The sequence below is a fragment of the Pristiophorus japonicus genome, chromosome 1 (assembly GCF_044704955.1).
Source record: "Pristiophorus japonicus isolate sPriJap1 chromosome 1, sPriJap1.hap1, whole genome shotgun sequence".
NCBI classification, from domain to species: Eukaryota; Metazoa; Chordata; class Chondrichthyes; family Pristiophoridae; genus Pristiophorus; species Pristiophorus japonicus.
The window spans coordinates 252,970,913-252,985,687 of NC_091977.1; the positions used below are offsets into that span (position 1 = coordinate 252,970,913).

At 45.9% G+C, this 14,775-nt stretch overlaps 1 protein-coding gene across 1 annotated transcript in view; it reads left to right on the forward strand.

The window, feature by feature from the left end:
* The window catches only part of frem1a (Fras1 related extracellular matrix 1a), a 352,151-nt gene that overhangs the window by 44,690 nt on the left and 292,686 nt on the right, over positions 1 to 14,775 (forward strand). The window contains 1 exon segment of the mRNA XM_070877990.1: positions 3,719 to 3,859. Within this exon segment, the coding sequence (XP_070734091.1) occupies positions 3,719 to 3,859 (141 nt within the window).

Sequence of the window (14,775 nt, forward strand, 5' to 3'; positions counted from 1 at the left end):
GTATCATTCGCCAATCTATCCCAGCCAATTCACGCCTCATACCTTCAATGTTACCCTTCTTTAAGTTCTGGACCATGGTCTCTGAATTAACTGTTTCATTCTCCATCCTAATGCAGAATTCCACCATATTATGGTCACTCTTCCCCAAGGGGCCTCGCACAACGAGATTGCTAATTAATCCTCTCTCATTACACAACACCCAGTCTAAGATGGCCTCCCCCCTAATTGGTTCCTCGACATATTGGCCTAAAAAACCATCCCTTATGCACTCCAGGAAATCCTCCTCCACCGTATTGCTTCCAGTTTGGTTAACCCAATCTATGTGCATATTAAAGTCACCCATTATAACTGCTGCACCTTTATTGCATGCAACCCTAATTTCTTGTTTGATGCCCTCCCCAACATCACTACTACTGTTTGGAGGTCTGTACACAACTCCCAATAACATTTTTTGCCCTTTGGTGTTCTGCAGTTCTACCCATATAGATTCCACATCATCCAAGCTAATGTCCTTCCTAACTATTGCCGTAATCTCCTCCTTAACCAGCAATGCTACCCCACCTCCTTTTCCTTTTATTTTATCTTTCCTGAATGTTGAATACCCCTGGATGTTGAGTTCCCAGCCCTGATCATCCTGGAGCCACGTCTCTGTAATCCCAATCACATCATATTTGTTAACATCTATTTGCACAGTTAATTCATCCACCTTATTGCGGATACTCCTTGCATTAAGACACAAAGCCTTCAGGCTTGTTTTTTTAACACCCTTTGTCCTTTTAGAATTTTGCTGTACAATGGCCCTTTTTGTTCTTTGCCTTGGGTTTCTCTGCCCTCCACTTTTCCTCATCTCCTTTCTGTCTTTTGCTTTTGCCTCCTTTTTGTTTCCCTCTGTCTCCCTGCATTGGTTCCCATCCCCCTGCCATATTAGTTTAACTCCTCTCCAACAGCACTAGCAAACACTCCCCCTCGGACATTGGTTCCGGTCCTGCCCAGGTGCAGACCGTCAGGTTTGTACTGGTCCCACCTCCCCCAGAACCGGTTCCAATGCCCCAGGAATTTGAATCTCTCCCTGCTGCACCATTGCTCAAGCCACGTATTCACCTGCGCTATCCTGCGATTCCTACTCTGACTAGCACGTGGCACTGGTAGCAATCCCGAGATTACTACTTTTGAGGTCTTACTTTTTAATTTAGCTCCTAGCTCCTTAAATTCGTTTCGTAGGATCTCATCTCTTTTTTTACCTATGTCGTTGGTACCAATGTGCACCACGACAACTGGCTGATCTCCCTCCCTTTTTAGAATGTCCTGCACCCGCTCTGAGACATCCTTGACCCTTGCACCAGGGAGGCAACATACCATCCTGGAGTCTCGGTTGCTGCCGCAGAAACGCCTATCTATTCCCCTTACAATTGAATCCCCTATCACTATCGCTCTCCCACTCTTTTTCCTGCCTATGAGATGTAAATTTATACTGAAGCAAGATAAATTAGTAAATCAACAACAATTTACACTGCAACTTTAAACTATTTTCTGAAATCAAAATAAGATATTTCACAATTCTTAGAATCCTTTGATTGGATTTTGGACACTATGGGAAGCGTCTTCCATGTTCCGAAAATACTTCCTAACTCACATCCGCCTCACCCGTTGAATTATGTGTCTGTCAGATGGGCTGGCTCTGAGCTCTTGGTTCTTGGGTAGTGCCACGGGACGCCATGCAATCGGTGATGACATCATCGCCGTACGAGGCGACCCCGCGGCGTGGTGTGCCAGCCACTTTCCGCTCCCCGGGGAAATTTCCCCGTGAGGTAGGGGTCAATGCTAGCTTCCAGGGTCGCAGAGCTGGCTGACATCCGCTCGTGGGACGGAAGTTAAAGGGGAGGTCGCCATTGTCCCGCGCTGCCATCCTTAACGTTCTGCTGGCTCTCGAGACTGCTTCAGCTCGTCCCCCTTAGCACGGCCAGGGCCGCCATCGTGCAGCCTGGCACTCCGTTTTGGCCCCAGCATCACGCTGCCCTGGTGGTCCAGCAGAGGCTTTGCAGAGTGCGCAGCAGCCCTCCCTTTAAGCATAGGTGAGGGGCGTTGAAGCGTGTCAGAGCATCCACATAGTGCTGAACATTTCATACGAACATTCGAACATAAGAAATAGAAACAGGAGTAGGCCATTTGGCCCCTCGAGCCTGCTCTGCCATTCAATAAGATCATGGTTGATCTGATCATGGACTCAGCTCCACTTCACTGTCCGCTCCCCATAACCTTTGATTACTTTATCTTTCAAAAATCTGTCCATCTCCACCTTAAATATAGTCAAAGACCCAGCCTCCACAGCTCTCTGGGGCGGAGAAATTCACAGATTTACAACCCTCTGAGAGAAGAAATTCGCCCCGTTAGCGCCGCTGGAACTACCCCTAAACAAGTGGAGCACACAAGCCCAATTCAGCAGTTGGGGCGGGACTTCTGTGACGGGAGCAGGAAGTCCAGGCCCCAGCAGGTTACCACCCCCCACTCTCGCCCCCAGTGTATTGTCGCTATGATAGTTTTCTCCCGGGTGACTTACACAGCATCCTGGAGGTAAGTCTTTAATTCTTGGAGACTCCAGCATGACAGGTGAGGCATGCACCTGTACTATGTGCTGTGTGATAAATTGTTCATTAGCTTGAAGGTGAAAAAAGCCAATTGGAATGTTGGTCTGGTAGATAGTGGGCCATAAATTGCAGCTTATCTGGGTGCGTATGATGAGTACGAAGAGGCCCTGCAAGTTCTAGGTTTAGGCTTGCACTGCACATGCACATGCACTTAAACCCGGCACTTGCAATCTGTCAACATTTCTTTTAACAGATCGCATGCATCCCCAGGAGAAGGGCCTTTGCAGTTGGCGATTTGGGCTATTTGCCCAACTCCTTCCCTGCGAATGTCCTTCAAACTCTTATGCTTGGTAAAAGCAGGCGTATAGATGAGGAGGAATTTCTTCACTTGGAGAGTGGTGAATCTTTGGAATTCTCTGCCCCAGAGGGCTATGGATGCTGTGTCTCTGAATATATTCAAGGCTGAGATAGATAGATTTTTGGGGTCTTGGGGAATCAAGGGATATAGAGATCAGGCGAGAAAATGGAGTTGATCGATGATGATCGTATTAACTGGTAGAGCAGGTTCAGGGGGCCGTATGGCCTACTCCTGCTCCTATTCCTTATGTTCTTACGCTCCTGGGATGCATGGGTCTCTGTGCTGGGCTGTGCATCTAGGCCTTAGAGCCGAATTGCTCGTTCCTCCGGGACCACCAGGTATTTTCGTAATTGTTTTTGTGGTTGGAGGCCTCCAACCTCAGTTTCTGGCCCAGTATGTATTAGCACCTAAAAGGGAAAGAAAAGGGGGAAAACATTTCAGTCTCGCCTGCCACATTAACCTGCCTTTATTTTTCAGACTAATCTATTTTCTACTTTGTGCTTTTATTTTGGTTTCCAGCCTCAGCGGCTTGTATCTTTAATTTGACATATTCTAATGTGATGATTGATCTGCGCAATTGCACCAGATGACTATAAGATGATATTGTCAGATAAAAACCGCAGACTGTAGAAATCATTATAAATCTGCTCCCTTATTCTTTGAGTGTTGTCCTTCATTGAGGTGAACGTTATGGATTTCAGCCACCATGTTTATCAGAGCATTGTGTTTTCCATCAGAATGGGGACTAGGGCCAAGCCAGGACGATTTGACGGAGGTTCAGACGTTTAAAGTAGACTGTGAAGAGTTCCTTATAATGGGCCTTCGCTACCATCACCTCAGCCCCCCCTCTCCTGATGTTGATTACATCACCATTCGCCTGGAACTCCTCGACAGCAGAAGCAGAAATGTGCACAAGGTACTCTTAATTCTCTGGAAGCTCACTGTTTATATTATGATTCCCTCCGCATACTTCTCCTTTCTCAAGCAGAAGAATAGTTGCAATTTATACTAAGTGAAGATGTTAACATAGAAACATAGAAAATAGGTGCAGGAGTAGCCCATTCGGCCCTTCAAGCCTGCACCACCATTCAATAAGATCATGTTGTTCACATTTAAACCTTAAAGCTTTCACTGTTCACTGTCTTTGCCTGTTTGGAAAACCAATAGTTTGCAGGGAAACTGCCTTCATGAAAAAGTGTTGGCTAAACCTTTTTGCTTAAAAAAGCACAAGGGATTATATGAAGCATATTGAAATGTAGCAAATATTGAAAAAGCCAGTACTTTTCCATCAATCAACCCCACTACTCAGCTACCTACTCACCATATCTACCAATCCCATCTCTGTGCTTTTGTGGCCTTCCCAAAGAGGGTTGTCAACTCTGCTTTGACATAGTCCAGGAGATCTCTAGACTTGACTATTCCAAGGACGCCTGGCTGGCCTCCCACGTTCTACCCTTCGTGAATTAGAGGTCATCCAGAACTCGGCAGCCCACGTCCTAACCCGCACCAAGTCCCGCTCACCCATCACTCTTGTGCTCACTGACCTACAGTGGCTCTCGGATGTCAAATCTCTCCATGGCCTTGGCCCTCTCTATCTCTGTAATCTCCTCCAGCCCCACAACCCTCCCAATATCTGCGCTCCTCTAATTCTGCCCTCTTGGGCATCCCTGATTATAATCGCTCAACCATCGATCTTTTGTTGCCTGGGCCCAAGCTCTGGAATTTCCTGTCTAAACCTCTCCGCCTCTCTACCTCACTTTCCTCCTTTTAAGATGCTCCTCAAAACCTACCTCCCAGCGCTAATCTTTACTTATGTAGCTCAGTGTCAAATATTTTGTATTGGGGCAGAAATTCCTCTCGAGGACTTCCTGCAGGCAAAGCACTAAATAATAGACATAAAATGCGCACTTACCTGAAGCTACTGCGCCCGCTCGAAATCCCGATCAACAGGCCTCCTCTCCCTACGCATCGCAGCGCATGCTCGTTGGGACATGCGCAGGAGTCACATGTGCCTGGACACCCAATCACAGGTAAGTATTTTCTCATTCATAGTTATAGGAGATTCTTAAGTTACGAATCTCCTATTACTATGAATGAGAAAAACCTCAAAACGCACAAACACTATATAAAACATTTAAAAAAACATCTCACACAATACACTAATAGAAAGTAAAGTTGTTATACATGTTTTTTAAAGAAAAAAAATTGCCGATTTAAAAAAAAAGTTAGGGTTAGAGTTTAAGATAACATTACCTGAGAAGGCAGGGTTTTAACATAATTATGTTTTTCAAAATTTTATTTTATCATGTTTTTTATAGGTTTTTAAACTCTTACGCCTGCAAAAGTAGGTTATGCACCTGCTTTTTCAGGCATAAGATTTTTGAGGACATTTGCCAGGCAAGATATGCGTAAATCCCGCAATCTTGCCCGTACAACTGTCCTCGCTCCCGAGATATCTACGATCTGTCAAGCTCCAGCCGAAAAAGCGCATGTGCATTGCGCACTGAAAACCAGCTTTTCCGCTGCCTTCCCAGGTCCGTAGAAACTTCGTACAGGTCCGGGACGTCGGAATTTCTATCCCATTATAATACTCCTGTAAAGCGCCTTGGAATGTTTTACTATATTAAAGGTGCTATCTAAATATAAGTTGTTGTTGTTGAGATTTGATCATGTCACATTTGATCACATGGTATTCCATCTCGCAACACTGCTCATGTGATGCTTAATCACATGCCATTTAATCACATGACCTGTGTCGACACTCTGTAAATGTTAGTGCATTTTACGTTAGTCGAGTGTCTCAGTGCCACCAAGCCCTGAGTAAAATATTTCACTTTTTCTTTTGCAGTTAGATGAATAACATAATCTGCAAATCAAGGAAAGAATGCAAAATAATGAAAAGATTTACAGATATGTAATGTTTAAATAAAAACGACTCTGTGATGTTTTAACAGTAATTGCCAATGAGAAACATTGAGTGAATTCCATTGGGGTCAAGTTTCGGCCTGAGTTGCTCCTATTTTTTTGGAGCAACTGGTTTAGAATGGAGTAGCTTAAAAATTGCAATTCTCGGCATTTAGTTTGCTCCAGTTCTAGTGAGTTACAACAGTTCCAAAATGAAACTTTTTTTGACAAAGGGGGCGTGTCCGGCCACTTACGCTTGTTTTGCAAGTTTAGGCAGTGAAAACTTACTCCAAACTAACTTAGAATGGAGTAAGTGTAGATTTTTGTACGCTCAGAAAAACCTTGCCCACACTTACAAATCACGTAGGGAACGAGCGGGTGGCGGGGTAGGAGCGAGGGGAAGGTGGGGGGGGAAGGGAAGTAATTAAATTCTACAAGCATTCAACAGTCTTACTTATACAAATAAAGAGCCATCCTGAATAAAAAATTATTAAAAAAGCAAATAAAAAATATTGAATATTCCTACCTGTGTGAAGCAGCAGCAGCAGCAGCCTTCGAGCTGCGGTGCTTCAGGCAGGCCTTCCATGTAGGGCCCAGGGGCGGCGTCAGTGGCTCGATGGCAGGTGAAGAGACAGCAAGCAGCCTTCGAGCTGCGAAGGAGGCTGAGGCCATTCGGCCATAGGATAGGGGCGGCGGCAGTGGCTCGACGGCAGCCGAAGAGATAGGAAACAGCCTTCGAGCTGTGAAGGAGGCTGAGGCCATTCGGCCAGGGGACAGGGTGTGCAAAGCACTGGGAGGGAGAGCCAGTCAGCTAGCCAGTTTAAAAGTTAAATTTGTAATTCAAGTATGGATGCTGCATTGTCAACACCATTCGCCAGCAATTGACTGCATAGGAGAGAATTGATGAGAGCTCACCGCACCAGGAACGTCATAGCCCGTAGGCTGATGGGCAGGAGACCACGTCGGCAATATCGAGCCAGGCGCTCGTACCTGGACATGAGTGAGACTGATTGTGTCAAAAGGCTGCGTTTCCGTGGAGAAGTTGTCGTTGAGATCTGTGATATGCTGAGAGCAGATTTGCAGACCAGAAGCAGAACGCCAACTGCCTTGTCTGTTGAAGTGAAGGTAACAGCTGCACTTGCCTTCTATGCCTCGGGATCGTTTCAGGCTACAATTGGAGATGTGTGCGCCATCTCTCAATGTGCAATACATGCCTGCATTTACGCAGAGGAATGACTTCATCAAGTTCCCAATGACCGCACAAGCGATCCATGAGAGGGCTGTGGGCTTCTTCAGGATTGCTGGCTTCCCAAAGGTACAGGGCTGCATTGATTGTATCTACATAGCCTTGCGAGCACCTGTGGAGGATTCTGAGCAGTACAGGAATAGAAAAGGTTTCCACTCCATCAATGTGCAGCTCGTCTGTGACAACAAGCAGCGCATCATGTCAGTCGATGCGAGATACCCTGGCAGCACCCACGATGCGTTCATCCTACGTGACAGCGTTATATCCGACATGTTTGAGCAGCAGCCTGAAGGGCAGAGCTGGCTACTGGGAGACAAAGGGTATGGCCTGGCCACCTGGCTCATGACGCCACTACGCGTGACACGGACAGAAGCTGACCGTTAATACAACATGGCGCACATTGCAATGTGCAGCATCATAGAGAGGACCATTGGCATATTGAAACAGCAATTCCGATGCCTGGACCATTCCGGAGGCCACTTGCAATACTCTCCTCAGATTGTCGGTCACTTCATTGTTGTGTGCTGCATGCTGCATAACTTGGCCATCATGAGGCAGCAGGAGCTGGTAGTGGAACCAGAAGACCCACATGAGGGGCCAGTGCCTGATGATAATAATTTGGAAGAGCAGGATGAAGATGATGACGACGATCAGGAAAGCCCCTGCAAGTGCCTGATGCCGGAGCACGAGGTCGGAGGAGGGCCGTCCATCGTGTTCCTTTAATGATTGCTCGAGCCCTGCGCCTGCAGCTCATCCATGAACGCTTCAATTACTGATGCCTGAGGGCTCTGCGACAACTGTTGCGCATGGACATGTTTATTTTTTGGAGTTGTTCCTACGTTGTGTTGTGTTAATGGAACACGATTCAGTTTTAATCAAAAAAATTTTTTTTGAAAAGTTACCGTCACTGTAATCAAATATTTGTTGTATCAAACTTTTCTTTTTAATATGACTCTTGAAGATCACTTAAAAACTTTAAGATCACATAAACTTGTAAAGTTACAAAAGTTACAAAACAATCGCAATGTGAAAAGCTCTACTACACCTACATCAAGAACAAGAACAAAAGCAGCAAAGAAAGGCTACAATCATCTCTCATCCACATCGCAATGAATGTTCACTTCTTCATGGGGGTGTCATTTGATTGCCCTTATTGCAGCAGCTATCTCCATTCTTTGTTCTTGGTGGACGTTGTTCCATTGCTGTATTGAATTGACTCTCTTATTTTTCAAAACACACAGTTCTTATTTTGCATGCACCTATGCAGCACTTGTTCTGGAAGTTTAGCAGCAAAAAGCAGCACTCACTGATTTCAGCAGGTGATTTCTTCAACAGTGCTGCTAAAAGCACTCCTTCCGGCACAAAAAAATCACCAAGATTTAATCCCAAGCCTTTCCAGAGGTCCACGAAACAAATCAGCACTTTTCTTCGTTCCTTTAAAAATGGGCGAGTGCCAATGTTTGTGACCTACTGCCCGTGCGCGCGCACTCTCCAATGCGCATGCGCAGGGCTGCCGGCATGACATCCTCGCATTGAAGTTAGCCCCGCCCCCTGCACTTCCAGAATCAGCGCGACTCTGTGGCTCCGCCCCCCGCTGATCTCTGCGCGCCACGCCGAGCTCCGAGGAACCTGCAGGGAGGCCGAGAATTCCAAGATGAGTTTTTGTCCTACTTTTGGGCGTGTAAAACAGGCGTCAATGTTGGGGCTGTGCCATTCTAGGCATGACCCGAAACTTGACCCCATTGATTCAGCAAAACATCATTCATATAATTAACTTCTAACTGAAGTTTTTGTCCAATTTCTGACTTTTTACAATAAACAGAAAGTTATAAAAATAATAAATTAAAGCAAAACCAAACCTAATTCAATTCACTGACTCCTACAGCCCACCACGGTTCCTAGTTTCCAGGAACTGAGGCTTAGCACCAAAGTTGCCCGATCCCTGGAACAAAACACATCATACAACAGCGCATATCACAGCCCCTCATTAAATCTCTCATTCTCCTGCAGTTTTTGTTTCTTTCTCTCTCTCTTTCTCTCCCCAGTTTGTGTGTGTCTCTCTCTCTCCCCAGTTTGTGTTTCTCTCCCTCTCTCTCTCTCCAGTTTGCGTTTCTCTCCCTCTATCTCTCTCCCCAGTTTGTGTCTGTGTCTCTTTCTCTCCCCAGTTTGTGTTTTTCTCTCTCTCTCTCTCTCCCCAGTTTGTGTTTCTCTCTCTCTCTCCCCCCAGTTTGTGTTTCTCCCTCTCTCTCCCCAGATTGTGTTTCTCTCTCTCTCTCTCTCTCCCCAGTTTGTGTTTATCTCTCTCTCTCCCCCCAGTTTGTGTTTCTCCCTCTCTCTCCCCAGATTGTGTTTCTCTCTCTCTCTCTCTCTCCCCAGTTTGTGTTTATCTCTCTCTCTCTCCCCCCAGTTTGTGTTTCTCCCTCTCTCTCCGCAGTTTGTGTTTCTCTTTCTCTCTCTTTCTCTCTGCCCAGTTTGTGTGTGTTTCTCTCTCTCTCTCCCCAGTTTGTGTTTCTCTTGCAGATTGTTTGCAAATTATGACAGTCAGGGCTCTGTACACATGCGAACCTGTGCCTATAAGGACCATTTCTCCTGAGTCACCGGCAGCAATGCTCTGGACATATTAGCTGGATTTTCGGCTTTGATGTTTTTGGGGCGGTAATGGCAGCGGGGCGGTAAAGGTTACGTCCGGGAACAGTTTGCGCCTCAATAAGTAACATTGGGCAACTGGGCCCTGAGTCAGGGGGCGCAGCACTAAGGGAGGTATTGTACATCTCTCTTGGGCGCCAGCATGGGAAACTCTCAAGCTAAAGAGCCGGGTCGGGAGCGCTCCGAGAGATGGGGGTGGGGGGGGAGGAAAAAAATCTAAGAAAATCCACAAAAACTTTCCCAAAACATTGTCCACACCACCACAAAACAAATCACAACTAAATGTAAAAGAAAAAACAATCACACTTACCTTAGGAATCCATTACTTACCTCTTTGCAGTCGGTATCGTTGGTGTAGTGTCCTTAGATGATTCCACGAGGCAATGTGTTGTACTTGAACTGTAGTGACCTTAGTCCTTTATTCGTTAACTCCAGAGCGAGGATCACACCTGGTGGCCGGCCTTTTATAGGCCTTTTATACTAGGCCAGGCACACCTGTACAGGTAACCTACAAGTCTCCCACTGCTGTGCCCTCTGGTGGCGCACCTTGTGATAGTACCAACAGTAGCCATGTAGGATACATGACAGTTGGACCGCCTGATTTCACAGGCGTTTACTGCGGGGCGCGTTGCGGGGCATACGGGTCGGGCAAGAGTCCAAACTCATGCCGATGTCGCAACCAAGGGAATTGCACACCGGCACAGCTCTTCTGGGCAGTGTTGCTCCACACCACCGCAAAACTGGACCCGAAGCTAGAGCCAAAACACCTCACCGCTGCCATTGCCACCGCTCCGGGGCGAAAAATTGAGCGGAGAGAACCAGAAAAATCCACCCCTAATTGTCTATTCCGAGAGACTCCTGCTAAATGATTGGCAACCCGATTCAAATCAAATAAAAAGTTTGCCCACTACTTACTGAAGGTAATTTTCCTTCAATGTGGGGTAACAAATTGTCTGGGCCCGATCTCGGTGCTGTGCAGGTAGCAGGCCCCTGAACCGCGAGGACCAAGCTCAAGCCCAAAATTACCCGTTGCACCTCCCCAAACAGATCTTGCATCTCCACAAATGAATTTTAGGCCAGTTGCCTCAGCGGCAGCAATCCTCCAGGAGGAGCCAGGAGCAGGATGGGGCCAGGCACGTCTGGCAGCGGCCGTCAGGAGTGCTTGGAGCCGGCAGGTCCACTCCTGCTCCACCAGGCTCCACATGAATTCCTAAATCAAGTTACTTATCCTGTCATGACATTGGAGGAAGAGATCAAAAAGAAGACATTTAAGATAGAAAGGGGCTATAGAACAGATGGTGTGGCAGGAAAGGTGATGAAATCTTTACTAGGGAGATGTAATCGAAAAACATCTAGAAACTGAAAATATAATAAAGAGTAGTCAGCATATCAAAAGGGAAGGTCACGCTTGACCGACCTTATTGAATTCTTTGAAGTATCAGAATGAGTAGACGAGGGTAATGTAAATGATGTAATATATTTTGATTTTCAAAATACATTCGATAAAGCCTACTCCTGTTTACACAGTAGACTAATGATTACGGTCAGAACATGTGGAGTCAGGGGACAAATAGCACAATGAATAGCAAGCTGGTTACAGAGAGTAGAGCTTGACTGGCAAAAGGTGGGAAGTGGTGTTCCACAAGAATCGGTGCTGGGACCACTATTATTCACCATTTATATAAACCATTTGGACTTGTGAATCGCAAGTACAATTTCAAAAGTTGTGGATGACACCAAATTGAAGAATTAATATTGAGGAGGACTGCGAAAAAATACAGGAGAACATTAATAAATTTGTAGAATGGGCATGTAATTGGCAAATGAATTTCAATATAGATAAGTGTGAGGTGGCGCATCCTAGTAGGAAGAATCAGGAGGCCACATACTCCTTGGAAAATAAGAGTCTATACAGGGTTGGATTTTTGGCTTTTAAGATTTCGGGGTGTTAATGACAGTGGGGCAGTCCTGATACCGCCTGGAAAAAGTTTGCCACTCAGTCAGCAAAATTGTGCAGCTGGGCCCTGAGTGTGGGGCAGAGTGCTAAGGGAGGCGTTGCACACCTTTCTTAGGGTGCTGACCTGTACGAGGTGGTTTTCAGGGGGCCAGCTTTCCCTTCTGACCTTATATGAGCGGTTCCGAATCGCTCCCACACCCTTGGTTCTCGACTCTGAAATTATGAAGGGACTGTGACAGACTTGGACAGACAATCGGTTTCAAGGTAGGAAGCAGGTATGGTTTTTTGTGTTTAAAAAGAAGTAAAAGGCACACCTTTAATAACATACACAGAATAGTGATACCAATACACACTGAGGGGTACAACACATTGAATAAAATGTCAAAATACAGCCTGTGGGGAAAAGAATAAAGCTTAAACTCTAAATGGGGTAAAGAGGAGAATGCAGATACATTTACACAAGTTATCTCAGCCTCCCCCTCCCAATTCCCCAAACTAACTAAGTTATAGCGTTGGGGGTTCAGGGGGTTATGCTCACCAATCCCGTTGGACAGTTGCCGGTGAATCGCGGTTTCGGGGTTCGCTGTACTTTGCCTTCTAGGCGAGCCGTACCCCGGACGGAGGAGAGGACTTCGGACTGCGTAGTCTTCAGTTAGGGTGAATCCGCTGATGCGGTAAGTCGCGTTTTGGATGTATGGGGTAAGTACCCACTTTCTTTGGTTAGGAATAGTTTTAGTTAGTCCTTTTAGGTAATGTCTCACCCGTTGGTCGTTCAGAAGTAGATTGTAGAGTGGAAATAAATGTCGATTCTTCAGTTTTTGCTGAGTTGGTTTCGATTGGTCGTTTCGCTGGTTGTAGTGGCCCGGGTTGTCAATTTGGTTGCTGACAACCTTCCGTTTCGTGTGCCTCTTGCTGTCGGCGTGCTTGGTCGGTCCTTGATGGTTTCTTGTAGTTTTCTCCACTACTCCATTTCTTCACTCCCCACCTCCTGCTGCTTGTGCATTTTCCCTTGTAAAACTGGGAATAGATATACCCCAAAAAGGCTTCCTTATCTCCCACCAAATCTGGCCCAGCTCTTTGTTTCAAGGGAGCTGCTCATTAGTTTTGAGCTCTCTTCTTTATCAGAATTTGGCGGGCTCATACAGCAGTAATTTGATTATGATGTGGTAATGTGGAAAATCACCGGTTGGCATTGTTGAAGCAGTGTTTAAACTCTTGGGCCGTTTGGCTGGGCCTGTGATTTCTATAGGTCTATTTGCACATGCATGCCACTAATGGTCTCCGGTGATTAGCCTGATAGCTCTTGATGCGTTTATGTCCTAGGGAGCGAATTTTTATGCCTCATAGATCTTGTTAGTTATCGATTGACTCATTCTCCCAGACAAATTGAATTAGCACCAATACCCAATTCCTGAGTGAAGTCCCACCCTCTGTTCTGGCAGTCTCTTCCAACATGCTCCTTTAGAGATCTTAAACTTGTAAAGCTCTTAGGTATTGTCCTCAGAGTTTTTCCTAGAATACCAAAATGTTCATCGAGTTCCAAATTAAATTCCCTTTCCTATGAGTCCAAACACTGGGGGGCGGTCTCCATGAATGCATCCCCTTTTATCCCCTGCAGGCCTCATCTGCCCTTTAAACTCATTTTAAAAGTCCAAAAAGGGATTTTTCTCCTCTGCAGGGGAAAGGTACAAGGAATCTTTGCGAAATATTGGTAGATTCTACAGGCCAGTTTAGCATGCGAAAATCCCGAGCCTAACAGCTGACCTCGGAGCGCTCAAAGAGAGGCCTGGGGAGAAAAAAAACTTTAAAAAAACACCAAAAACATTCCCAATAAATAACTCACACCACCACAACATAAATTGCAAAAAAAAACAATCACACCTACCTGAGGTTGACATTACTTCCCTCACTGCAGCCGCTACAGCTCAGACTGCAAGTTTTCACAGGGGCGTTGTACACCAGCTCGCCTCTTTCGGGCGGTACTGCTCTGCACCCCGCCGAAACTGACTCCGAAAACCCCGGTGGGGCGCTGGAAGCTGGCCGCCCACCCGGATGAGCTCACCGCTGCCATTGCAGCACCTCTGGGGCAGAAACAGAGGCGGCAACGAGCCAAAAATCCGGCCCTGTATGGAGATGCGAAGCTATCTGGGGTACAGATAGAAAAATCAATAAAAGTAGCAATGTAGGTTAAAAATACAAACAAAGCACTGGGGTTTATTTCTAGAGGGATAGAATTGAAAAGCAGAGGCGTTCCGTTAAACTTGTCGTGAACCTTGGTTAGACCCACACTTGGAGCACTGTACACAGTGCTGGTCTCCATATTACAAAAAGGATATAAAGGCACTGGACGAGGTACAAAACAATTGACAAGGACGATACCAAAACTGAGAGATTATAACTACAGGCAACTCTCGATTATCCGTACACGAATCCAACGGGAAACCGTTGTAACGGGATTTAAAATTCTGTTGTGAGCAAGTGAAAAGACAGCTCCAAATAATTTGGAAAAATCGCCTTCCAAACACTGTGCTCATTTGTATTTGCTCATTCTCTCTCTCACACACTCTCTCTCTCTCATACATTCACACATTCTCTCTCTCACACACTCTCTCTCTCTCTCACTCACTGTAAAAATCACCCTCCTCTGCCCTTGCTTTGCTGGTGTGTGTGTGTGCGCACTGCTGCAGCCGCTGTCTCTCGCGGCCGCCGCTGACGTTTTAACGGGGGCAATGCCGACACTGGGTTCCAGGCACAGAACCTGTACATGCATGCTGGTAATGTCCATCTTTTGTTACTGTTTGCAGCTGATAGTATTGATTCATTAAAGTTTTAACTTATAAATGTAAACTCGCCCTAACGATTGTATTTATTCATTAAAGTTTTAACTTTAAAAAGTAGACTCACCCGAACAGAAAAATCGTTTACCCAGAATAGCCCAATTTTTGAGGGACCCGGATAATCGAGAGTTGCCTGTATCAGGAAAGATCAAATTGGGTAAACGTAGAGAATATGTTTCCACTTGTGAAGGAGACCAAAACTAGGGGCCATAAATATAAGATAGTCACTAATAAATCCAATA